At 40.5% G+C, this 26,639-nt stretch overlaps 1 protein-coding gene across 1 annotated transcript in view; it reads left to right on the top strand.

The window, feature by feature from the left end:
- Window positions 1–26,639, top strand: part of STAC (SH3 and cysteine rich domain) — a 76,054-nt gene that overhangs the window by 11,750 nt on the left and 37,665 nt on the right. The window contains exon 2 of the mRNA XM_076330887.1: window positions 11,904–12,180. Within this exon, the coding sequence (XP_076187002.1) occupies window positions 11,904–12,180 (277 nt within the window). The remainder of the gene's footprint in view (window positions 1–11,903; window positions 12,181–26,639) is intronic.

Below are 26,639 nucleotides of genomic sequence, written 5' to 3'. Positions count from 1 at the left end.
TGAATCCCTCATGCAGCCCCGTGCAATATGCTGTTCCTGTTGAAGTCACTGATGTTTTCTTGTCAGACGAGGTTTCACAGTTTTCCTCTTTCAAGATCCCTCACTTTTTCCTATCAAATAAGTAACTCCTATTAAATCTGTTGGTATCTCATGTCAATACCAACAGCTCTTTTCTCTCTCAACACCAAAAATATGAAGTTTGGGTATGCTTCTTTTATTAGGTGAGCACAACCTCATGACAGTGTTACAAGCTCTTTTTTTTTTGCCTTTCTTTTAATTATTAGCTGTTTGTGTGCATGCTTTCATTAGCAACAGTTTAATTTTAGAGGATTCTGAGGGACTTAAAAATAATCTCAACATTCAGAAAAAAATCTGTAGTTCTTCAGAAAGAGTTATAGTCTTAAATTCTCTACCTTTCTGTTTGTGGAATTCTGTATGTAACTATCTTTTTACATGAAGCTAGCTATCTCAGTATAAAAACACATTTTTGCAGTTCAGACAGTCATTTTAATCTTGAAACTTTGATAGAGGTAATTTGAGGAGGAAAGCTGTGCAGCTGGTGAGGATAAAAATAAAATGTTTTTGTTTTGCAGGGTTGATCTTGAAACAATAGCTGGCTAAAGATGTTCAGCAGCTTGGAGGTTTAGGAAAAAATACAAAAGAAATGGATTAGCCTGAGGCAAAAGGAGTAAAAGATGTATGATAAATCTCATACATAACAACTCTTGCCAGTTAACATCTCCAAATATATGTATTTACATTGCCAACTTCTTGAAGCAGTGTTTAGGCCTTCAAACATCTCCATAAAGTGCCCAGTAACTGTATGTCATATGTATGACAATATCACCATTAAGTTAAACCTATTCTTCACGTGGAGAAGTGGCCTGTTCTTTATGTAGAAGACTGAATGCAGTTTTTGCTGGGCATGACTAACGTGTAATAACAAGAAGACAAAAAACAGACTGAGATGGAAACTTTCTGTACTAGTAACAGGTTCCTTGGAAACTGGTACTACAGGCGTAATTTTCCCCAAAATGATTTGGAAGTACTTTTTGAAAATTAGAAAATTGCTAGAGTAGATGTGTTGAAAGGGATAAATGCATGCCATAAGTTGCACTTTGAGAAGAGCTTTAATGAAAAATGTGCCAGACCTGGACTGGATCTGGAAATAAACAGATCTCTGCCATGGTGGATAGTAAGCTAACTGGATGCAGAACAAATAACAAGGAAGATGTTATTGAGGTAGGAAAAAATTTTAATTGGCATAGCGTTTGTTATGTCTCTGGTAGCTGCTGTAGGAGTTTAGAACTGGAAATACAAGATGAAGGAAACTTGGTGGGTACCCAGGTGAAGCATGGAGAAGCCCAGAGGAATTAACTAGCTTTGCTCAACCTGTGCTGTCAGCTCTTCCCCCAGATCCAGGGCTTCAGGCCAGAGTGGTGCCAGGGCAGCGACGTGGCTCTGCACCAGGACCATATGGGTCCTGTTGGACTTGTGGTGTCAGAACAGGCAGTGCCAGGGTGGCCGCATGCCCTGGTCTCCAGAGTGGCTGGCAAGAAGCAGCGTTCACAGGATGGGACAGTGTCAGTCTTCAGGAGGGATAAAAAGAAGATGGAAGGCAGCAAATTTGCTGTCAGATTGCAAAAATATGCACAAGAAGGGGAAGGGAACTGTGCAAAAGAAAAATTGGAAGTGAACCAACAAACACTGCTAATATTCTGTAAGGCATAAGTTCCTACCCTATCTCCCACTGAGAAGAGTTTGAAATGGAAAGATGGAAACAAGTTGTAAAATTTGGATCTGTATCTCTGTGAACAGGCAGCAAAGAAGGGAGTGCAGAAACCTGTGGGATCAAATAAGGCAAAATCTATGTTTGGGGGCTTTTTTTAAGCCAATAAGCCATATAGCACCCAAATTCTGGCACTGTGTTTCTGATTCTTTCTTTGATCGGAAAATGAGGTAACATCATCTCAGAATTAAAGCACAGTAGCTAAGTGAGAAGTTTGGGCAGAATTAATTCATACAAAGTACGAATTTGAAACAAGTGTCTAGGAAGGACAAAAGAAGAAAGAAGCATAGGTGTCCTCCTGGATCTATCTATATTTGGTTGTGGAGGAGCAGAGATTGACAGAGATGGTTTTAAAAAAGAGGAGGGAATTGAGAAATGTTGAATAAAGTCAGCCAGATAATGGGATGCCAAATGTGGCCAGGTGTTCTTTCATGCTGCATGCAGAAAGCCTTTGTTTTTAATGCACAGTGTAAAACAGTAAAAAAAAAAGTTTCATTTCAAAACAAAAAAACCCAACAACCCAGCCAAACCCCAAGCCTTTACTCAGGAAACATGCTCGCTGAAGTCAGCGGGAGTTAGCAGTAAGCAAAGACCTTAGGATTTGGCCCAGTGACAATAACTTTGTTGTAGAGCTGAGCACTTAGATGTTTTCATTGCGAAGCAATTTTAACAGCGTAATTTTGGAACCCCAGAAGTAGGAGTGGAAACACTGACAGAATATTAACTATAACAACTCCCAGTAGATCTCAGTCTTCCTTTTTGTTTTAAGATGGTACAAATGTGATTATACAGTATGCGGGACCTGGTGCTGATGTTAATTTGCCCTTGGTTAGTATCAGCCTCCCTGCCAGATGTATTTCCATATTTGCTTCAAGAGACATACTACCATTTAAAGTATTATAAAACAGCTTTGTTAAAAAAAAAAAAAAAAGAGGAAAAACAAATGGGTAAAATAAATCAGTGGAAACTATTGCTATAGGTAGACCAGCACTTTTTAGCAGAACACTGTTGGGTTTTTTTAAAGGTCCAAGGGGGTCGTATTGAGCTTTAATTTCTCATAAGATCAATAGTGGAAAATAATGATGCACACTTCATAGATGGACAGGCACAAGATACAATCAAGGATGATTAATCTTACATTCACAATCACATTCAATGCAGATTATTCATGAGAATGAAAAGAAACAAAACTCAGGCCCTATTATTATTACTCTTGAAGACTCTCAGCAGGTAGATACCAGTGTAGCTTCCTTCACCTCAGCAGGGCTGCCTGGATTTACGTTACTCTGAAATCTAGCCTTTTACTTTCCAAATTTCATTGTGCTGCTTCCACTACAGCAAAGATTAGTAAATGACTAAATTGGGAGTTACCACAGGGAAACGACGGTTCCATTTAGAAGCTGAAATGGAAAAGAGATATCCAAACAGGGCAGCAAAATGCGGGATTCCCAGAAGGGAATTCAGAGATAACAGTCGAAATTCCTTCTATGTCAAGAGGCAAGAGATAACCACATGTGCACGCCTCATCCTAATGGGGACAAAGTATGGAGATGACCGGCTGCTTAGCAACCAGGTGCCTGAGGTGAAACCCAAAGTACAAACAAGATGTTGTAAACACATACCAGTCTTGAACCTGAAAGTACAGGGGGATTTAAAAAAAATGGAAGGACTATTCCATCTCTTGCTTTCTTCTTGATCTTTCCTGTTGGTTTCAGGAAGAAAGACCAGAGACAATTCAGTTGCCAGACCATGGAAGAAAGACAGGAGCCACACAGAGGTTTGCACCTGGTTATTCCACCAGCCACTTTTCACAACCTAAATTATAAAAGATCTCCCACAGCTGGTGCCACCCATGTTGGAACAGCTGTTTAGCAGCAGCAGGCAGAATATAATCCTGGGTGTAAATACGGGATTTGTAGACTTTCCCTCTGCTCCTGAGAGGAGCAGCTCTTCTTTTGCTAGGTGAGGCAGGAAACAAGATCAAAGGGACAAAACGTTTTCCAACCCCGATATAAAACAAGCAACAGGCTTTGGTCATTGCTGAAGTGTTTCCTAGTTTGATTTGTAACATATTTTGATTTACGCACATGTTCACAAAGGAGGAAGAATTGACTACCATTGAGCTCAACACAATGAACCCAGCAGATCTTACTTCGAGACTGTTAATCTGATTTTCATGAATCGGATGATAAACTTTGGAAACCTACAGTAAGCTTCTCTGAAAGATCTTGTGAGTTGTTAGCTTGAAACGCTGCAAATTTGAGAAAGATTCACTGTTTTTCCTCTCTGCTAGAAGCAGGCTGAACACAAACCATGGTTGAGTGATATTGCAAGCATTTTCCCCAAACTAAACTTGAATCAAACCTGTTAGGAAGTTTGAAGAAATACTAATAAAGACTAGATCTTTCAGGAAGAGAAATGTAATATGCAGTCTTTTCTTTCTAGATTACTCTTTCTAATCTAGCTTGATTAAAAGAACACAGAGGAATACACCAAAATAGGGCTGTTCAAAACACAACAGCAAAAATGCTGTTAGAAACAAAATTAGAGAGTTTTGGCAAAATAAATAAATTTATTAAATATATCGGAGGGGATTTTACTTAGTTTTTGATAAAATACCTTAAAGTTTTCTGGATTTGACAATATATACAAGTATCATTATATTTATTTTGCATATGTTTCCTCCTTTTTACAAGCTGTTTTAAACTGTTTAAATGACTGTGAGTCTTTTGAAGTTAATATGAAAATATATTTGGCAGGGAAGGTAATATGAGCTCAGGGTAAGTCACAATTGCAGAATATCTAACATAGTTCAGTCTTTTTATGCCTTAAGACTAAGTAGACAGTTCTGAACATAATGGAGACAAAAAAGCATTTCCCTGAGATTTGATGGCAATTGTTATAGTTAATAAATTGTGTTTCCTCAAATCTATCACTCCCTGGACTGTATTACTTTGTCCTGTTGCATCTTATGCTGAATTTTGAAGATACAGAAAGGAATTTGGAGCACAAGGGAGACTTCTTCATATTTTTCAGCCTTAAAACTTTCAGCACTTTATTTCACGTTTGTCTCACATATTTGCTAATCCTGGTTCCTTGCAATATTAGAAGACGATGTACCCAAAACTGTAGGATAATTTCAAACCAACTGCAGGAGCAATTGTTGAGAACTAGATTGATTTTTCAGCTTGGTTTAAACCAAACCAGAGAATTGTACAAAATGAACAGGTCTGCTAAGCAAACACACTGTTTGGCTACACATGCAGACTGTACCTCTTGATAATTTAGAGGTCTGCCAATTAGAGATGCAAATGCACAGCTGCCAAGGATGTAGTACATCAGGAGAGGGCTGAGAACATGTGATTTGCAGTGACATTTGTGAGAGCAGTGACAACTGAGCATCCCTTCAGATTTCATGCTTTCAAACCCTGAGGCTCTTTCAGGGATTTTTGCTCTTACACTCTGGCATGCCAATCAAGAGTATTTCATTGTAGTTAGGACTCCACGTGTGAAACAAAATCACAGAAAGAGCCCTGCATGAAAAGGTTTATATCCTAAATAGGTCTGAGGATCAGTGAGTGGGTTTCAAAAATGGTATAGGGCAGGGAGGAGAATCTGAGGATGACGATCAGAGCAGCAAGAGCCAACCAGAGTAGTTGGAGGTACCCAATAAATCACTAACAATGTTATTGTTAGGTATTATGGAAAATGTCTCCCCTTTGACTAGTCCAATACAGTATTCAAGTAGACAGTTTGATTTATTTATTTTTTACAACAACAGCAAACATATTTGTTCTAATGCCAGCTATGCAATCTGTTTGGGAAAATACACAAATATAATACATAGCAGATTCTGCAATAATGAACACTCCCTCTTTGTCTGTAGTGGATTAAAAGGATACAGCTTCCAAGAAAGCTGGCTAGGGCAGACACAAATACATGATAGGGCCAGATTCTCAGACTGTATAAATCAGCTACAGTTGAAGTCAGTTTAGCTAATTCAGTTTGTACTAGTAGATTATTTGTACTATTTATTACTTAGAACGAAGAAGGTAGAAGAGGAATCAACTTTGCTCACAAATTTTATCACAGATGCTTTGCCAATAAACAATACCAACCCCTTAAGTGTTTGAAATATCCTTTTGTCTTGTTAATGCTATAAGACATGGTACTTCTTTCATCAGCAGGCAAACACACATATTATTTATGAAATTGCATACTGGCTTTGGGCATGTCATAATCTTATTTTTGCTCCTTAAAATGCCAAAGCAGTGCATTTTCAAATCAAATCCAGAAAAAATCCACCCTTGTCTGTGCTCAGAAATCACTTACTTTTGTATCCCTCGATTTTAAGAAGAAAATCATTAGCTTTCACACTCATAAAAAGTAAACGCACTGTTCGAGCTGGTTCCTTGTTTGCCCTTAATCAGCATAGCTAGCTGAAGCCCAATAATGCCACCAGGCTAGCTTACACCCCAGTAACATCCAGTCCTTCGACAAATCTAGTTAACATCTGAAGTATGTTCTGAGGGTTGCTAATACAAACTGAATGCTCCTTGACCCAGAAAATGGACTGAACTCAGTAGAATAGATGCCATTCATCAAGACTCTTGTTCCTTCCCTTATTTGAAAGGCTTTTGGTCTGAGTCCCTTTTGGTAATATCCCATGTACCTGACATGCTCTCTAGTGAATCTACACAACATCATCTGGGTCCTATTCATTGAAGTCCTTCTTTTATAACATTGTGAGAGTCAAATAATTTGGAAACTTGCTCTAAGAAGCTGAAAGGAAGAAGAAATGATTCCTTACAGAAGGTGGATGTTTATCTCACAGCAGAGTGAAATCTGCTGACAGAGCATTTTTAGTCTGCATAGCTAAACAAAACAGCTACGTTTTATAAGAAATGCAGGAATCAAACTGGCTTGATGGCTCATTCCAGCTCTGTTAATACCCTGTATTACTTGTAATCCATCTAGTGATACTGTTAACACTAGTGTAAAGAAAGGGATAGAGAAGAGCAAGCAGTATCTTTTTTTTATTGCTAGCACAGTAGCAGTACAGCAGACAGCTGATGTCTGAAAATGAGGGCTTGGTTATATGGTCTGTCAGTAAAGTACAGTTGATAAGCCTGGTTCATTTGTTCATTTCTCCTGAAAGATAGTTAAGACTGGAAATGTATAAAAATAATCTCCCTGTTGGCCCCACGCTGCACAGGAGCCTCTGCTGCTGGCAAGGATGGTTAGCAGTGACTGAGAATGGAACAAGACCAAGCATGTTGGGAAATAAGCTGATGTGGGCAGACTCCATGAGGGTTGCTCTGAACGCCAAAGCTGATGGCCCAAGCAAACTAATATAATATAATATAATATAATATAATATAATATACAGTTTGTCCTCCTAGTAACCGCCATTCGCCCTGAGATCACTAAGGAGGGAGCTTCAGGAAGGGGAATGAAACATTTGTGTGTAGGATGTGGAGGGAGTGAGGCTTTCCCTGAGCTTTGAATGGTGAGAAGGTGTGATGAAGAAGTTGTGCAAGAGAAATGGTGATGGCATAGGGGATACCTATCTTAGCATTTTAGTTTGGTTTGGGAGTGTGGTTTCAAAACAAATCTCCCAGTTGTTGCTGCTCACCCCACTTTGGTCCCTGTTGTGGTGCATAGAGCACAGGCTGCATCACTTGGGGGTTTGCTTGTGCTCCAGGTATGCATCTAATGCACGCCAGGACTAACAGGCTGGTCTGGTTCAGAGTACTCTGTGCCCTGAAATGCATACGGTGTGCATGCTGGGTCCTCAACAGCCTCTGTTTCATTCTCCAGATCCGCTCCTACTGAGCCACGCTGACTGCTAATGTAGACAAGCTGGAGAGGCAAGGGAAAAAGTTTCTCGATATCAGGGAGCAGTTAGGAGCCTGAATAAATTACTCTTTGCAGGGTGGATGATTATCTTTTGTAATTGCAAAGCTAGGGATTATAAAACAGCTCAAATCACTGATATCTTCCTAACTTCCACAGGAAGTTCTTAAACCAAAACTGTAGAAAAAAGTTGTGTGCTTCCTATGCTTTAGTCAAGTAAAGTCTTAGTGAGGACAGGTGCAATTCCCATTCTCAGTGACACCTAGTTAACACTAGGAATGAATTTCAATAGCTGTCCTTTTGCTGCCTCCTGTTCTCTGGTTACAGCACCTAAAGAGTTGTAGTATAGGGGAATTAGGAACAGAGGAGCTGCTGATAAGCTGTGGTTCGTCAGAGCTTCCTGATCCCTTGAAGCTTGAACATTCAATAACTGAGGAAAATGGAGATTGTGCTGGAAGATACTGAAAAAAAAAAAAAATTAATCAAGCTCTGAGGTTTAGCTATTGCACTTATCTCTACCTTGCCTGTGGGGTTAGTATGTGCAGTCACTGAGAGTCTGTATGACTGATAAAAAGCTTTTAACTAGAGACAAACTTTTTTCCCCAACTCTAATTTCAAACCACAGGAACATTCTGGATTTGATATCAAGGGTTCACGTTTCTGAACTGTCAATGTTGTGAAGTCTAGTGATGCTATCAAGAGTCTAGAAAAGCTTTTGTGCTTGTGGGAATCTAATTTTTATTTTTATTTAAATGAAAGCTGATTTGTAGCCTTCCTTGCAGAGGAGAAAATGTGAAAGGCTTAGGAGATTTATCTCAAATATGTTTCTTAAAGCCTTTTTGTGCTTGGTTTAGAGGTTTTTTTCACTCCCAGTACATGATTTTTCACTGAGGTGTTGAAGGAAGTACCGAGTGCAGAACAACCCTAGTCACAGGTTTTTCCAAAGTTTGGTAGTGTTTCTTCCTAAGTTTTAACTTTGGACTTATTAACCCTGCAGAAATAAATTATGAATAGTAGAATTTGCGTACTTTCCTCTCTATTGATAGAGTTGATTCCTGCCTCATGTGAATGTTATGGCAGCTCTATTAGGAGCCAGTGGTATCACAAGTGCATTAAATCAGTTTACAGCAGATCAAAATCAGGCATATATTAGATGCCTGTATTTAATTACATTTGAAATCTTCCAATAAAAGAACAGGGCTGGGCCATAGCAAACTTCAAAATGAGGAGGTGATGATATTTAAGTAAGGGAAGTGATGCTCACTTGACTGCAGCATAATAATCACTTAAGCTTTTATGTTTTTACAACTTATACTATTTGTACAACAGCCTGTCCCTGCTTGGGCCAACCTTTCCTGAGTAAACAATCACATACCAGTACCCTATTTCAAATTCTCTCATGGGCCTAGTATGAAAAAGGAAAGTTGGATCAAATTTTAAAACCTGATGCCAATCTTCTATTGCCCTGTATACTCTCAATTCTGCAAGGTGGGTGTAAAATGCTCTGATGTGAGAGGTACTTTTTAACAGTACTGAGCGAAGTGTGTAATTAGCTGTGCAAATAGCTAAATATTGCCTATGTTCTGCATTTTTGTATAGTCACTTCTGTACACATATAACCTGTTTGGGGTATAATAGCTGCAGACTTTCATTGGTGTGTTAGGTATGCAATGCAAGCCAAACATGTAGGTGTCTTCCAGCCTGAATGCAAATGGGTATAAAATCTGCATTTGGGTAAGAACAAGGATGCCCACCTTGTCTGGAAATCATTTAACCACAATAGCATAGGACAGTGCTCAGGGAATCTCAGCGAGGACTATTAGATTGTGAATGTAACTTGGTCAACTCACTCTTGAATATGTGTCCTGCTATGAACATTGTGGTTGGAGATGCACCGAGTATGCACAGTTGCATGCTTACCTTAGTGTGTATGCATATGTTTGGACATGCTTAGCCTGAATGCTGGACCACTCCTTTTTGGAAAACTATTGACTTCTCTGCCTGAGGGAGGAAAGGCTGCTGGTACATCCCTTGACTGGCAAATAACTCTGCACAGGAGAACGGGGTAAGGATAGTAAATGCAGAGCTCCTTAAAATATACTGCATGCTTTGTCCAAACTAGCAGGACAGTTTTTTCATGGTAAAACAAATACTGTATTGCTCAGCTTAGTCTTCTTTCTGTGGCAGAAGCAGCATCTTGAAATTTAATTAACTTCATGTGGCACTGTAGAAATGGATGGCAAGTCAATAATGAATGCCATTTCAGTCACCTTGTGGTGTTGTAATTCTCTGTGTTTTGCTACACTTATTAGGTCTGACTTCAGTGAGAAGCATTTCAGGCACAAGGGGTGAATTATTGCCGAGTTCCTGGCTGTCACTGGGGAGATGAAGTAATCTCAGTACTGAGTAACCTCAGTGATTTCAAGAGCCGGTGACTTAACATCCAAGCAGAAAAGGGAAGATCTCACATTTTGTTGGTGCTGTTGTACAGTGACTTTTGGGCTCAGCTACTCCATGACTTAGGCTTCAGCTGAAAGAGCTTCAGAAACTAGAAACTGCTCTTACCTCGTAGTTGGCATTTAATGACTTAATTGCTCTTATTTACACATTCCCCCAGAGACTGAGAGTTTCTAGCAAACAGGTGAGTATTTCCTTCATTTGGATCCAGGGCTCCTCCCATAAACTCAGAAGAGACTCGTGGGTGAGAGTGGTGCATGTGGGATGGGCCCCTGGCTCTGATCCCTCCCTACTCCCAAAGTCACTGTGGAGAAACAGCTCAGGGAGCAGAATGCAGTTTGTTTCCATGTAGCAAACCCAAAGAGTTAACCGGAGGTAATGGCAGCTTTTTGCCTGTTTATTGGACTCGGGGAGTTTGTTGTGAAACGTGGGGAAGAGAGCTGGAGTGTCTCCCTTCTCCAAGAACAAGCTGTCTGTGTCTGAAGGTAGAAGAGAGGCTTCCCCCTGGGACGCCTTGAGACTCCTCTCTGACAGCGTGCTTTCGGATGGATCAAGAATAGAAGCTGGGGAGAGCAAGTGCTCTGAGGCCACTAAGTCAGTGTGACAGACCAGTGCCGTGCTTTTTTGGGAAAGTATGTGAACTCCTTTCCTTTATATTAGCGTGAATTATGATTCCTGATCATCACTGCTTGTAACATAAACAGTTTCTAATATAAACCATTCCTGCTGGTTACCACAGACAGCCTAAGTGGCATGGAAAATTTCAGTTGTTACATCACATTCGCCCAGAGAATTGCAGCAGTGATTGAAACGATTTTGCAGTGATTGGAATAATGCTGAGTGAAAGGTGATACGGAGGTATTGCACTTCAGAGATAGCAAACATGAAGTGGACGCAGAGCTGGCTTTCCTTTTACCCAGGCTCTACTTGTGGGCTGTCGAAGTTGACAAACCTGCAGATTTGTGTAGCTGACATCCTGATAGCTTCTGTGCCTCACCTAGCACCCTTCTCAGCCTTATATAAAATTTGGGGGGGGAGGATGAGAGGAGCCCTGATAAGGTACGAGATAGTTTACAGGTAAAGAGTTTGAGTTAATAAATGTAAGTTAATAATGCCTTATTGTGGTGCTTAATAGCCTGACAATCAATACACAATACAATATACAAGAATACATATGAACGTGTGTTAAGTAGTATTAATTAATGCATTAACTATCAATTGGCTAGTTAATTATACTGTTACTGCGCCTTAGCCTTCTTTCCTTTAAAAAAATAAAACAAAAATTTCTCAGTCAAAACCACATATAATCTCTTTTTCTGCCAAATTCTAGAAATTTAAGTATATCAAATATATTTACTGAATTCACTCCTCTTGTAATGCTATTTAACACCTGTTCCTGAAATGGCTTTACAGGCTGCTTAAGTACCGTGCGAGGATGAATAATACTCTAAGTTCTCTCATGCTTGAATACAAAGGATATATTCTCCAATGTGTACAACTCTCTGCAGTACCTCTTTGCTGTCATACCTGAAAGAAAAGACCAATAGCAGCATTTGTTAGGGCTATCAAGTTTATGGTCTATCAGAAAGCATATGTAGAGTAGTTTATTTTGTGATTGGGATCTGTTTTCTTTGCTCTGAAATAGCTGGTTGAATTCTAAAGTCAATTTTATTGTTCAGGTGGTTCAAGGTCTGCCAGTGGCTCCCAGGTTCACTTGTCAACAGCACACCCCAAAGCCAGGAGCCTTGCCTTGCTGTTGAAGAGGAAAAGGCAGTAATTGTAACTGGCTTATTTGTTGCAGCTGCAGAAACTGAAACGATCACTCTCCTTCAAGACCAAAAGCTTGCGGAGTAAAAGTGCAGACAATTTCTTCCAGAGGACTAATAGCGATGTGAAACTGCAAGTAGACTTGATGCCTGAGGTGAGCACAAGCACCGGGCAGCTCCCCAGCTCAGAGAGCCAGACGTCCTCCCCCACCAGAGCCCAGCAGCTGCCAGAAAACAACAAAGCTCACATCTTCCAGGAGCACATCTTCAAAAAACCCACCTTCTGCGATGTCTGCAACCACATGATTGTTGGTAAGAAACGATTTTTTAAATCTGTGTAGGTGTCCGCGCTAGAACGTGCAGGATGACCTGTCCATAACTTATGTGAGCGCAGATGCCCAGAATATTCATGCAAAAAGGATCTGGACTTATGTCACATCTGCCACAGGCTAATACAAGTTCTGTATTTGTTGACAGATCTCTTGCCTTGTAGACACATACTGTTATCACAAATCAGAGGTGAGGGTTTCAGCTAGAGTGAAATTCCTCTCTCGTTCAGGTTATGCTGAGCACCAAGCACAAACTCTGTTGTATGTTACACTAGAAACAGAAGAAATCCGTCTTGCAAATTTGTGTCCGCTATCTTTACCCTTTCCCACATCAGTAACTCTAACTCTCTTGCTCCTTGTGTCTGCCCCCACACCCTGCAGTGCCCCCAGTTCCCATTCACTGTGGCGACCATGCCTACCTCCTCCAGCTACCTCACGTTTCTCCTAAGTGGCAATTGGGCAAGAAGTAGCATCTGCCGGGTGGTAGGCTCTGAGCTGCTTGTGTGCGCATGTTGGCTGTCTAGGACACATGTTTTGGGAGACCGGGTCAACAGAACAAATAACAGCTGAATTCACACTGCAGACTTTCTTGGGATTCTTCTACCCGATTCCTGCTACTCACAAAACCTCACATAAAATTTATACCTTTGAAAGATTGCCCTATCTTCTCTCTGAAACTGTCCATGGGTATGTAAGTTACTGACAGACAGACATAGAGGACAGAGCTAATCATTTATTATTCTCTTCAGTGTGCAGAGAACAGCTCCATACTGAGCCCTGCTTGTAAGGTAATTTTCAGTGCAGTGTGGAAGGCCTAAAAAGCCAGCCTTTATGCTGCAGATTATCTACGGGGCTCTGCAAGGAGAGGTCAGGAAAGAAGTGGTGGCAGGCAGCTGGAGCTGTATAACACGCATGGTCACCACTGTGGGAAGATGCAGGAGTTGCTATTCAGAAGTCTGGTCCTAGAAATTCACGTCCTTGTGGCTAGCTTGTTATGCACATGATTTGGTCTTCTTGCTACTTACCATCTAGTTGTCCCAGCACAGTAGATCAGGAATAAATTCAGTGGTAGTGTACCAGTGTGAAAGTGAGTGACACAATTTCCAGGTTTTTAGGCAGGACAAGGAGTGAAACACTGGTGTAGCTTCACATGGAAGTAGTGCAGGTCTTTGAGTGCAAACTATTGTCTGTAATTTGTCTAGCTTACTGTAAGAAACTCATGTCCCTTGGCATGGAAGTCACTGCCTTTCAGATAACAGTATGGTAAGTTCTTGAAAGATGCTGATGGGATTGCTCAACCTTTTTCAGAGAATGGTACCTCCTCTTCAACATGAGGGTGCTCAGTGTCCCCTACTTGTGTGGGGAACTTGTGTTCTTTGGAAAAGGCAGCTGTCTGCAGAACATTAAATCTGATGCAAGACAATCCTGCTTCCATAAATTAAAGAATTAAACACATGAGGCCTGATTTCATGCTCTCTGCACCACAGATCTACTGAATCCAGGGAAACAGAGGAGTTTTGATCCCAGATTTTTGGTGTTATTTTCCAGTCTTTTAAGGCTTTTTCTACTTTAAGTGAAAGACAAAGTCAAAAGGAGAAGGAGTAGAGCATCAATATCAGGGAAGTTTATAGTCCAGAGATTGAAAGAAAGTCTGGAAGATAGGCAGTTAGTTGAAATAACTTTATGTATGGAAGCAGGCCCAGAACTTGTCTCCTTCTGTAATGTGGATGGATGTTCTATCAAAGCTTAGTTTCACAAATATATACTGCAAATGTAAGTCCTTCACATTTCTGGCAGCTTCTTATGAAGTTGCATGGAGATTAGTATCATCACAAATCTGCACGACTCAGCAACACTGTTTCAAAACACTGCTGCTCAAGAGGGATTACTGGCAGCAAACTTTGCAGGGAGTAACTCCAGTTCATAAACACTCATGCCCTTCTCCTTTGCTGGGCAATCTGTGTCCCGCCTGGGATAGGAAAGTTCTGAAGCATAGCTATAAGCTTCAAAACATCAGCTTTAACCCCACCTGCCTTCTGAACTTTTTCTGTTCTTTTCTATCCTCTGAGGGCTTCCCTTTTCTGTTCTTATCTTAGCCACTTCATTAGAGAAAGAAGCCTTTCGTAATTGCTGAAGAAGCTGATGTGACCTATTTTGTCTGGCGGCAGGCTGAGTCAGGTGAATTGCTCTGACCTCCTCCAGCACATCTTTGCTTGGAGGTATGGCAGAAAAGATGTTAAGAGTTTTACCTTATAATGCCTTAGAGTCTAGATGTCCTGATTCTCATAGACAGACGTCTACTCTATTCCTGTTATCCTCTCTCTTTGATCCTTACTGCAGTCATGCCTGGTTTCGCTGTATTGTATTTTAAGCAGCGTGGGAGATCTGGATGTTACTGTTTGCAGCTCAATTAATCCATATAAGTTGTGCAACTGGTGGTTATGGGGATGGTGAAGCAAAACAGGCAGCTTTTCAGGAAATCGTGTCAAGCCTGCTCCCAAAGGCAGACTGAAAAAAATTCACTTCTCTGCAGGGACTCTGAGTTTACACTTGCAACATGGAGCCTATTTCTTCTCTCTGTTTGCATTTTTCATACGCAGCAACATTTGAGAGTAATGAATCTATGGCTTTAAATTCCTTATTGATGAGAAGAAAGGCAAAGAAAGATACATGTTTTGAAGACTGGGGGAAAGAGTCCAGGAAAATCCCGGCTTGACTTTAGATGGTTTCAATTTTACCACCAAGAACGATTCCAGGTTCACCTTAAATGGCTCTCTGATCTATGAACTAAGCAGCTCTCTTTGGTACACGGCAGCATGATGAACTGTGCATAGCATGAGTGTGCAGTACGCACTTCAGTCTCACTAGCGTGGCAGAATCTGCCTGTGGCTTCAGAGCGAACAGGACACTCGAAGCAGAGGCAGCAGGCTCCCTGTGCTGCTCTTTTCACAGCAAAATTAAAGCAATGGAACATGAAACATTATCTTCCTACAAAAAATATGTGCATCATCTCTCCTTGATTGTTAGGCACTATGAGCCAAATGTTGCCTTTGGGATGCAGCACGTGTGCCTGTTTGTTCATTTGACAGAAGTACAGTCATAAGATAAAGGCCAAACACATGTAATTGGTTTCAGCATTCAGAGGAAGATGTTTATTAGGATCAGTATAATGCAAACTTACTCATTCAAATGCTTTTCATGCATCTCAGAGTGCAATGCAACATATTCAAAAGAAACTCTGTTTATTGGTTCGATTTCAAAAAAGAAAAAACAGTATTAATAGTGTGCTTCATACCTCACATTAAAGACAGGAGTCGCAGTGTCCCTACTAACTGTACTAGACTGGGGCTAAAGTTCCACCTCAGTAAACAGAAGGAAAATTCGATATAGAAGCAGTAGTTTTCTCCCAAATGAAATAAGGGAGAAAATTTCAGATTCAAGGGATCTCTGAGGAGTGCATGGAGGATCCATTTTGCATTAATGGGGCCTTCTTGCAACATCAAATACTCCAATACAATCATTGGTTCTAATACTGAAGTCAACAGTAATAATTCACGTAATTTCAGAGCAAATCAATAGTATGTTGGAGCAGATTCTGTACTCCTTTTTGCTGCTCACTGCCACTGTGAGCTCCAAGTGTTGGTTAGTTTAGGATTGAGGATTCAGCTACATGGTGGGTTACATATTTTCCTAAAAATATCCACCCATTAACATCCTCTCACAGTATGACTCTTAGAAACCCGTTCATTTGCTGTTCTTACTAGTAGAATTTATTACTATTTTAATATCTAACCCTGGCAAGGGAAAATTTTGAACATCAAAGTGTCTTGTGGAATGTGTCACTAGATCATTATTTAGAAGATGCTGGTTTGTTTCTTTTACATCACTGTGAAAAGAAAATCAAGTCAGAACACCTCTGCGTTTGCTTTGTGTTATCTACCATTTTCTGTGTTTAACAAGAATGTGGTAAGCTTTGGCAATGTCCAATAAGGGGAGGCAAAACTGCCTGGCACCAGCAAAGATAGAAACTATTAAATTAATGTTGCCTCAAATTAGAGTCTTAAACTATGCTGATCAGAAGCAAGTTCTTGCTCTTCTTCAGTTTCTGGTGTGTCATCTGTCATCTCCGTGATACTTTACTCTTGAAGAAAACATGATGTTAGTACTCTACTCTTGAAAAACATTGTGTATTTAAAAAAAACCTCCAACTGTAGACTTCTCAACATTTTACTCATTTGTAGTTCATTTCCTGTGCTGACTCACATGGAAAAAATGTTATTTTCCACACATTCCAAGCATATTACATGCAATTAATTTATTCCCATCTAAGTCAAATATAAGTAGTGTAGCAAAAAAGTAAGCCACTTTGTTTTTAAAAATAGCTGACTTCAAAGTCAATCCTTTAAAACTGTGTTTTAAAGAAATAGCTGCTCATTTATAATAACATTGTTGTACGTTTCTTTGTGTTTCAAAAGTGTACTTAGCAGTTTCATTCCATGCTTAACCTTAACTCTGACACAGAATTTTGACCAACCACCTGTTTTATTGACATACCTGTTGGGGTATCTTTGCCCGGAAAGACATGCTAGAGGGCCACAAACTTTCAGAAAGACCAAATAAAACTGTGATCTGCAATGTCCAATAATAGTCAAAACCAGGACCCTCTGGATCGTGCCGTCACTGGCTTAGGTACCTGAGATATATGAATTTATAGTTGGTCTCAGGGCAATCGAGTTTCTGGTTTGGATGCAGATTCTCCAGATCTTTGCAGCTCTGGAGGTAAATAACTCAGTACCTGCCCTCTCAGGGAACTAACTAGGTTCCAGCCAGAGAAACCTGTATAAAACAAACAAGCAAGCAAAGAGATAAAACCGATAATAAACCCCTAGCACAGTTTACTTCCAGTCTACTAAACAACAGTGCTTAAGCAGTGAAATTGTGCTATCCCTTCAGTATTGACTCACTCCTACCACCGTCTGTTCTGGTTTAGCCAGCCATTCTGGAGTTTCAAACAACCAACAAAGTGCCATGAATAATTCTTTTTGGCCACATCTTTTAAAAGTGGCCTGTATTTCTTTATTTCACTGTGCTGCTGTGGCTACTAGAACTTTCAACCACTTTTATCGCCAAAGCAACATCTTCCATAAAGCTAGGCTCAACGTTGATAAATTGGCCCAGCTTTTCAAATGCAGGAATGATGGAAAGAAAGAGATCTGGATTGGAGCTATGGTCCCCCATTTTTGTTAGTCACTACATCTGAACCTCTTCTCTTAGGCTATCAGTAACTGCGATTAATAAGTAATGGAAAAACTCCATAGTTTGAGGAAGTGTTTATATAACTAATTTACGTGGATGTTTATTAAGTATAGCAAAATTTCACAGGAACTATGACAGAGTGCTTTCTGCCTCCAGCCTGATCCATCTCCATCATAAAGAATATTCTTGACTTTTTTCAAGCTTTCTGCCTCACTCCATTAAGTAGGCGTTCTGGTTTTGATCCAAGACTGCCTTTATTCAGCATTATCCATGTAGACAGGGATGCAATAAACAGTCACAGGTTGATCACCACTGCTTGGCATCTAGACAAAGTAGAAGTACTCCTGGGAACCACGACTGTAACTGAAGCTGTGTTTCCAAGGTTATGGTAGTTTGGAGGACTCCTCCAGAGCTCTTAAAAAAAAAAAAAAAAAAAAAAAAAAAAAGGCATTTGTATTTACTGAGGCTTTTCTTGCAGGATAAAGGAAAAAATAATGTCATTCATTCAGTGTTCACCCTGCCCTCCACTCTTCCCAGTCTCTCTAGCATCTCCCAGCCCAGATGACCTTGGGGGAAGAGATTTGTGTTGCGACTGCATCAGCATGGGAGTTGTCCCCTGTAGAGAAGGGTAAAGAGCTGCCAGTGGGGAGGAGATGCCCCTGGAGCAGCTTGTGGAGGCGGCTTTGTGTCCACCTCCCCAATGGGCTTGTGCAGTCACAGCTGAGTCTTCCCAGGTCTATTTTCCAGATGACAGACTATTACAGTATGAAATAGAGAGTGTGTGTGTGTGTGTGTGAATGTTGTTTATTATTAATGCAAGAGGGCAAAGAGTTTCCCTATGGAAAAAGGTTTTCAAAAGTAGTTCAATTCAGCCTCCTTTGATTTTGATTGTGAGGAAACGGGGCAGTTGTGTAACCTTGTCAGTGACTGGTATCAGGTGCCGTCCCATATGTTATTAAACGGCCTAAAGTCCCTGTCTCTCCCTCCTCCTTCCCTCCAGTAAATTGACTCCTGGATTTAGGAGACTTAGGTTCTCGCTCCAATTGATGCTGAATGGCTCTGGGCACCTAAATCTTCTAGCACTTTTGAGAACTGGTGTGAGTGAGAATTACTTCAGTCCTCTCTGACCTACTGTGCTAGGGTTTAGGGCAAACAAAAACACTGTGTTTTTTAACACAGATCTGCAAAAAATTGATGCAAAATAATAATTTTCACATATCTATTAGCTTGAAATTGAACCTGGCTTCTCCTATGATTTCTTTCCTGAGTTAATAACTCTCCATAAGCATAGACCTTCCCACTTTTGAGAGGAGCCCTGCAAGAAGAGCTAAACAAAAGCCTTCTGGCAATATGACGTTAAGTACTACATTAATCAAACTGTACAGTATGCAGTTAACTGTTAGTTATAGACTAGTCAGGTATAGATAATGTCATCTATACATACATAAATACATACATACATCTATACGTACATAAATACATAAAGTGGGGGTAAGCAGATGGAAAGAGGTAGAAACACATATGGTATACGCAGTATAGGTGTGCTCCATCAGTACGTCTCCTATTTTTAATAAGCATGACAAAAAGTATCTAATTCATACAGCTCCACATTTGTAAAGTAGCTACAGAGGGCCACACATTACCCCTGCATTAAATTAATATTATTCTTTGGTAATAAAGAGTTAAACATACTTTAAAGGAAACATGGAAAAGCAAATATTTAGTCTGTTTATCCTCTGGGAGGGCTTCCTCCTCTGAGATGAGGCAAGAATGTTATCAGTAAACTGGATAATCAGGAACTGCTTAGCTGAGAAAAGAGGGTGGAAATATATTTTAAATTCTAATTTGTCCTTGAACAGCATTAAGCATGTTTCACATTTGTTACTAGATAATTTTCAAGCTCACTGTAATTTTGGGGAAATTGCTATTAATATGAAACTGCAGTTAATCCTCAGTGAAAAGAGACTTTAAAGATGTTGACCAACATTTGCTGCCTAATTAGATGGAAAACAATAAAAATTTCCATCACATCTACAATCAGTATTTTAACATGATGTTAGCCAAGATGATTTTTGACCAAAAACTACATTGAAAAACACCGAACACCCTACTCAGTAGCGGCCATTCCTCCTGAGATCAGCCCTAGTGAAGAACATAGTGGTAAGCTTAAGGTTTGTTAAAGACCTAGGGATGAAGCAGAATACAAGATTTCTTTTTTTATGTCCTGCTATGTACTTTTCCTGAGCTCATATGGGACATGGGGTGTTTTCAAATAAGCAAATTAAATGCATCTTCTTTGAAGCTGACCTTCTAGTAAAAACATTATTTTTCTACTTAGAGTCTTTGTCTACCAGAGTAGCACTGTTATGTGGATAAGTACATTGCCACATCGCTGACAAAAGTATCATCTAGAAGGGAAATTATTAGGCGCTTCACCTTACTATGAGTTGCAGAAGCCATAAAATGAGGCAATTAGCAGAAATGCTTTTGCAAGAAATAGAGCATTGCCGTCATGTAGAGTAAAATGCCTACCCACAGTTGTTTGTTGCTGTCCTTAATATAGAAGGATGTCTCAGAGAGCAATGATCCTTGTGGCTCACATGGAGCATTGCATGCTCTTTCTTCTTTGGTAATATGAATGCAAGTAAATGCAACTTCAGCAATTATCTTCTCTAAACTGCCTGAATTTTAATTTTCCAAGTAAACACAATCCATAACTTTTTTCCTCATTGACATAAGTTCATCTTGCATGCTGAAGGATGCTGCACACACATGGATCCCCTCCCTGACTTCTAATTCTGAAGACACACTCTGCAGCTGAAAATTGTGATTACATTGTAGTTTCCTTTATAACATGCAGGCAGTGATCTTGAAAATCTTGAAATATTTTGTTTTGACCACTAGATTATTTCCTGCTTAATAGAAGGGTTGGAAGCAAGAAAGAAAGGGGAAAAAAAAAAAAAGAAAAGGTGGCTATGTCTTCCCCCGCTCCCTACAACAATTCCACTTTCCCAGCCAAGAGAGGAAATGGCATACAGCTGGTATAATCCCTGAGCCAGTGTGAACTACAACGTCATAGTCAGTATGTTCCTGATTGGCTTCCTTGGCAATCACAAAAGAAAGGCTATAGATTTAATGCACAGGAAGATCCCTCCAAATGAAGATCGGGTGTATTGATGAGGGAACTTGTATTTGCAGTGCTAATATTGCCTGTTTTTCTAGCTGCACCTCTCAGAAGTGTAGCAATCTTTCATATCCCAAGATCTGTGGCATTTGAAACTCTCCAGACAGACTTTGTGCTGCCCCAGGTCTTTTTTTGTAAAGCATAGGGATCAATTTTTAACATTGCTGGCTGCTTACAGAGCTCCATCGTCAATGGGCTTGAAATGAGAGGCTGCTATGTGCAGGCTCATTTTGTTCCACCACTTCGCCTTCCTCTGTAAACCCAGGCACAGCATATTGGCATCATCAGGGGTTCATCTGAACATCTGTTTACAGCTGCAAGGTGAGATGTTATCTGTCTTGCAGTGTTTGTTACAGCTAGCAAATATGGAGAGGTTACACCAAGGTGCTTGGTCTGTTTTGCTAGATCTAGTCCCTCAACACAGCTGAGCATGGAAGTCCATTTTCCGTTAACAAACTCTGGACGGGTGTCGTGGTTTAACCCCAGCCGGCAACTAAGCTCCACACAGCCGCTCACTCACTCCCCCCCGGCAGGATGGGGGAGAGAATCGGAAGGGTAAAAGTGAGAAAACTCGTGGGCAGAGATGAAAACAATTTACTAATTGAAATAAAATAGTAATAATAATAATAATAATAATAATAATAATAATAATAATAATAATGAAAAAGAAAATAACAAAGAGAGAGAAATAAAACCCAAGAAAGACAAATTATGCAAATGAAAACTATTGCTCACCACCAACCGACTGAAGCCTAGCCAGTCCTCGAGCAGCAGCCCCCCTGCCAACCTTCCCCCTAGATTTATTGCTGAGCATGACGTCACATGGTATGGGATATCCCTTTGGTCAGTTGGGGTCAGCTGTCCCAGCCGTGTCTCCTCCCAACTTCTTGTGCACCTCCAGCCTACTTGCTGGCGGAGCAGTGTGAGGAGCAGAAAAGGCCTTGACTCTGTGTAAGCACTGCTCAGCAATAATTAAAACATCCCTGTGTTATCAACACTGTTTTCAGCACAAATCCAAAACACAGCCCCATCCTAGCTACTATGAAGAAAATGAACTCTATCCCAGCCAAAAGCAGCACAATGGGATAAACAGCCACTGAGTATGATGGGTCTCAAATGTCACCAGAAGGGAGGACACAGGATGGTTTCTCCTGGAGAGCAGCAGATGAGCAATAGCCTCTGATGAGCAGTTGTTTTCCGTAACAAGCTGATGACACACTCTGACAGACCTAACTGCTTAGTGGTGTTCTCCAAGAGCAACAAACTCTTTGTTAGCTGAAACAGAGATGTTTCTGAAGAGCAACAGAAAATTCAACACTTAAGATGTTGACGGGGTTTGGGTGCCTCTCTCACGGATGCACTTTCAAAATGTCCCATCTGGAAATTTAGGCTGTTTCTTAACCAAAGAATCAAAAATAATGCTGAACTCTTGTCAAGGGTGAGACAGCATAAATACCAATGTGGAGAGGATCTGGATACCAGGTTTTACTGAAGAATCAGTGACATTACAACTTCTACTCTACTTATTCTTTCTCACGCTTCCTCCCTCCCTCCCTCCCTCCCTCCCTGCAGGGAGGTCACTGCTGGGCTGGGAAGGGTGGGCAGAAAGTCGTGTCGGTTCCTGCTGTGATGCTGCTTGCAGTTACCTGTCTCAGGCGCCACTGGCCAAGGTCCCTGGGCATCCCCTGGCATTGACGTCCATGGCTTCCTCATCTCCAGGGTCTTCCCCTATTTCCCACACCTCTGCCCAGGCCAGGATCTTCACCACCTTCTTTCTGGGCCCCCTTCTTCTTTCCAAGACCACTTCTTCCTTACAGGAACCCACCTCTTGGCACCAGATCTTCTTTCTGGAAACCAAGCTCACAGTTCCTCCAGTCTAAATCGTGTATGTGCATAAGAACAGCACATGATCAGCCTCATAACTAGTGGGTCAGTCTCCTGTCTTTATTAATTGGAGGGTTTGGGATGCATCACTTTTGTTTAGTCAAAGTGTTATCAAAATTTGCAAGTAGCCCATACTGGTTGCAGCTTGCAAGTAGCAGGCTCCTGTCTGAGACTTCAGGAGTTCAATTTCAGACATTCACCCATGCACATACACACAGTTATCTGCTGCCTGTTCATGTTCACAATTTCAGCTATTTTTTGCCTATGACAGATCCTAAATCTGAATATGTGTATTGACCCATCTCTCTGTTAGTGAGATCCAGCTACGTGCCAGTGCCTTCTGACACACTGATCTGCTTTTTCTTTTTCCCCTCCCCTCCCCTCCAAATCATGACTTCAGTGGCTTCCCACCAACAGCTCCTGTTGCACTGGAAATCATTTTGCTAAAAGCAAGGTTATCTGATGGATTTTGCTAGACTTTTGTTATAGGTTATATCATTGTACAGGCCAGACAGTTGTAGCTACCAAGCCTATTGCTACCCTTATGGGTTTCCTTATCTCTAATAGTGGTAACACAATTGTGGTCAACGTTAATTAAGGCTTTTGGACAACAAACCACCTAGTCATGCTGGTGCAAACCACACGTGTCGATGAGAAAAGCTATGGCCTGAGTTGGCTTGGCTTGTTCCTACTTGAATCCAGGGTGAATTCAGATAATGCAAATACTTTCTAACCATGTACAGTTTATGAGTGATGCATTGAATTATTCCTGTTGATAGACAAAATCTCAGAAACAGATTTTTGGTATTTTTGGTCTTATGATTAACATATTTAGAAATAAAGTAAAATTTCAGCTTAATGTCCATATTTTTTCGCTCCCCAGGCCGACCCCCAGGCAGGTAATACTCTTTTTGCATTACTGAGCTGCAGAAACTTCTGTACAATCATTTGACAGTAGTTTTTCTTACTCATTTAAACAACAATTGATGCCACGTGGAAGTGTACTTGTAGGTGTGCTTTAGGCCAGCACTGCTATGCATCAAGTACTAAATTCTCTCAGGTTGTAACAGTGAAGGCTGAGATTGCCTCTTTGAGCAGATGACAGTAGTAAACAAAAGTGTTTTTCTGCTCAACTTGTGTGATTTCATTGAAACCAGTAACTATTTCCAGAAAAAAGAAATTTAAAAAACCTTGCACTTGGGTTGAAAGGTTTCATTTGAATGTTTTTCCACATTTACCATTTCATTTTTTGTTTTCAAAACTGCTGTGGAAAAGAAACTGAAACACTTTGTTATAAAATGTGGTTGTAAAATTCTGTGAAGAAGCAACACATTGTGACTAACTGTAGAAATAACTTCCCTGAAAACTGATCCCACCAAACTGGTATAACTGCCCAGTTACTTACAGTGGTGCCCTGAATCATCTCTAGTCTGAGCAAATCGTGCTGTCACTTACACCTGTAGCTTCTGATGAAGCTACCGCAGCTACCTGTGATCCAAGGGAAGAAATGGCTTTGGAGCAGAAGCCTGTGTGTGGCCAGATCCTGACCATGCACTAGATTTTAGGTGGAGACACATGTAGTTATCTTCTGTTGCTCCACTTTCCAGCTTCATCACTAGCTACTGTGAAATGGGCAGAAGAGGGAGGGAAAGGAATTGTGGCCATGGTAAGTCACACGTCAGCATTTCACGTGCGAGGCCCATGGCTGCAGGCACTGCCAGTCAGTCTGTGCTAACAAAGACCAGGAACAACGCCGAGAGGTTGCGCTGATGAGGGAGCGTTTTTGCTACAGGAGGAAAGAGTCAAAAACCTCAGTAATTTTGAAACAGCAGAAGGCCAGACAGAAACTGGCTATTTACATATCGGGGGTTTTTTTTAACTAAACCTTTTATAGTCCTAATTGATTGTCCTAAACTTCTGCCACATAGCAGCCTCTCATTTCAAGTCCATTGATGAGGGAGCTCTGTAAGCAACAGGCAATGTTAAAAATCCATTAGCAGACCAGAGAGGATATTAAATCCCTTTGATGAGGGCAGACTGTTCTTTTGTTCTGTAACTCTTTTCCCACATTTTCAGCAAGCCTAGAGCCCTGCTCTTCATTTCACAACATAGCTTCTGTTCAGATATTGTTTTTCTGTTTTCCAACTCCTCTATAATGGTACAAGGCCCTTGAAAGATCAAGGTTTCGGCACATATAAGTGGCCCTACAAAATTCAACTGTGTTTTCAAGGGGTATCAAAACACCAAAAAAAGGATGTAATTGGATGGCTTTTCATTTCAACACATATAAGAACACAGGTACAAATAACCTGGAGATCCTGTTTGAAATCTGACTTTCATCATCTTCATCTCAAGAAGAGTTACTGAACACGCTATGTTTACTAATATTACTGAGACCAAGTTTAGCCATTGATCTCTGCTTGTCCTCCTTTGGGACACCACACCAGGTTTGATTTCTCCATGTTCTTTTGTCCTGTTCAGCTCTGGTACCATCATCATCTCTGGAGCAGTTCAGCATCACCTCCCATAGGCAAGTCTATGCCTATCTTCTTTGAGATATTTTCCTTCTCAGCAAAGCAACCCAGTGCAAAAATCTACAAGCATAGGCTCAGCAGTCTAGAAAATTGTCTAGAAAATTGTCTAGAAAAGTAGGTATTGAGATATCAGTGTCAGTTTGTTTAGAGCAAAGAACATTAGATATGATATATCGTGTTTGGGTTTTAGAGGACAGGGACTTTTTCTTTCAATAATAGTTAGCTGTTAGTTTATTTATCATGGTATTCCAGCATCTTAATTAACATTTAGATGATCAAAAACCTGACATGATATTTTAAGAAGTACGGAGGTGGATATTTCCTTTCAGGGACAGACATTTATAGCAAAGCTGCTGAATATGTGAAAAGTGCATTGCAAAAAAACCTCTTGTGGCTAAATTTTTCAGCATAGGGCAGTGAGTTTCATCCTCTTCTGATCACCAGACATCAAGAATGAGAATCTCTTTTGCACCAAAAGACAGGAAAGGCCTATGTACATTTTAAGTAAGTCTCATTGTTCCTGAACCGCAGAAAAAAAGGTCTGGCAGCATTGAAAGTTCTTTGTTAAGGTGTTACAGAGTTGATTTGCAAGAGGAATAAAGGCATTTACTCTTGCTGATATGTATGATTTAAAACCATGAAGTTAGAAAGGCCTTTATTTTAGCAGGGATATTTTTCTTCTCTGTAACAGCCTTGAAGAAAAACCTGCCTATTACTGCCTCAGTTTTTTCTCAGCATGTCGTTTCTAAAGAAAACTATGTCACTAGGAAGTCGGTTCTAATTTTATGCACTGTTTTGTAGCCTGCCTACATGCAAGGCATTTTTTCTTGTTATTTAAACATTGGATATTGTTATGGGGAAACTGGGTGGGGTAGAAGCTCAAACAGACCCGCACCGTTCAGTGACATATAATCTAAAATTTATTAATTTGGCAGGACAAGTACCATGGTTGGATATCAAGTCCTATTCTACAGACCATAAATATACAAGTCCCAGCTTCTCCCCTCTGGTTTAGACTGACACAAGGTGGACTCAGGGGAATGGGAGACTCCAACCAGTCAAGATCTCAGGTCCAGACCTGGCAGCTTGGTCCCAAATGGAGGGGTCCCTCCTTTAGCACCCACATGTTGTTGGACGTCCCTGTACAGTGTACCCCCATCCCAAGGAGCTACGGATTTAACCTACCAACAACTCTCCACATTTTGAACTGGCAAATTTAACTGTAAAAAAAAAAAACCCTAACACAAAAAAAAACCCCTTACTAATGAGTAAAACCTTTGAAGTCAACCCCATGCTGCTGTTATTAATGAAAAATTGCCTAAATAAGATTTTTGCCTGCTTTTCTCTGTGCGTTTTGAACTTTTTCATCCTACACCTCTGTTATTCATGCATAGAGTGCCTTTGCCACAGTGTTCAAATACATGTAGACTATCTAGTCAGGTCAAAAGAGAAGGGTATCCGTAAAGTGCAATTTCATCTCCTTAAAAAAGGAAAATTGATCCTTTTGAATCATGAAAATGACAATGCCAAGAGCTGCCATAATACATTTATCTGTGGGTCAGTTAGGAACAATACACAACAGAC

The sequence above is a fragment of the Aptenodytes patagonicus genome, chromosome 2 (genome assembly GCF_965638725.1).
Source record: "Aptenodytes patagonicus chromosome 2, bAptPat1.pri.cur, whole genome shotgun sequence".
Classification (NCBI taxonomy): Eukaryota; Metazoa; Chordata; class Aves; order Sphenisciformes; family Spheniscidae; genus Aptenodytes; species Aptenodytes patagonicus.
The sequence above is the reverse complement of the archived record's forward strand: the minus strand, read 5'-3'. Positions and strand labels throughout refer to the sequence as shown.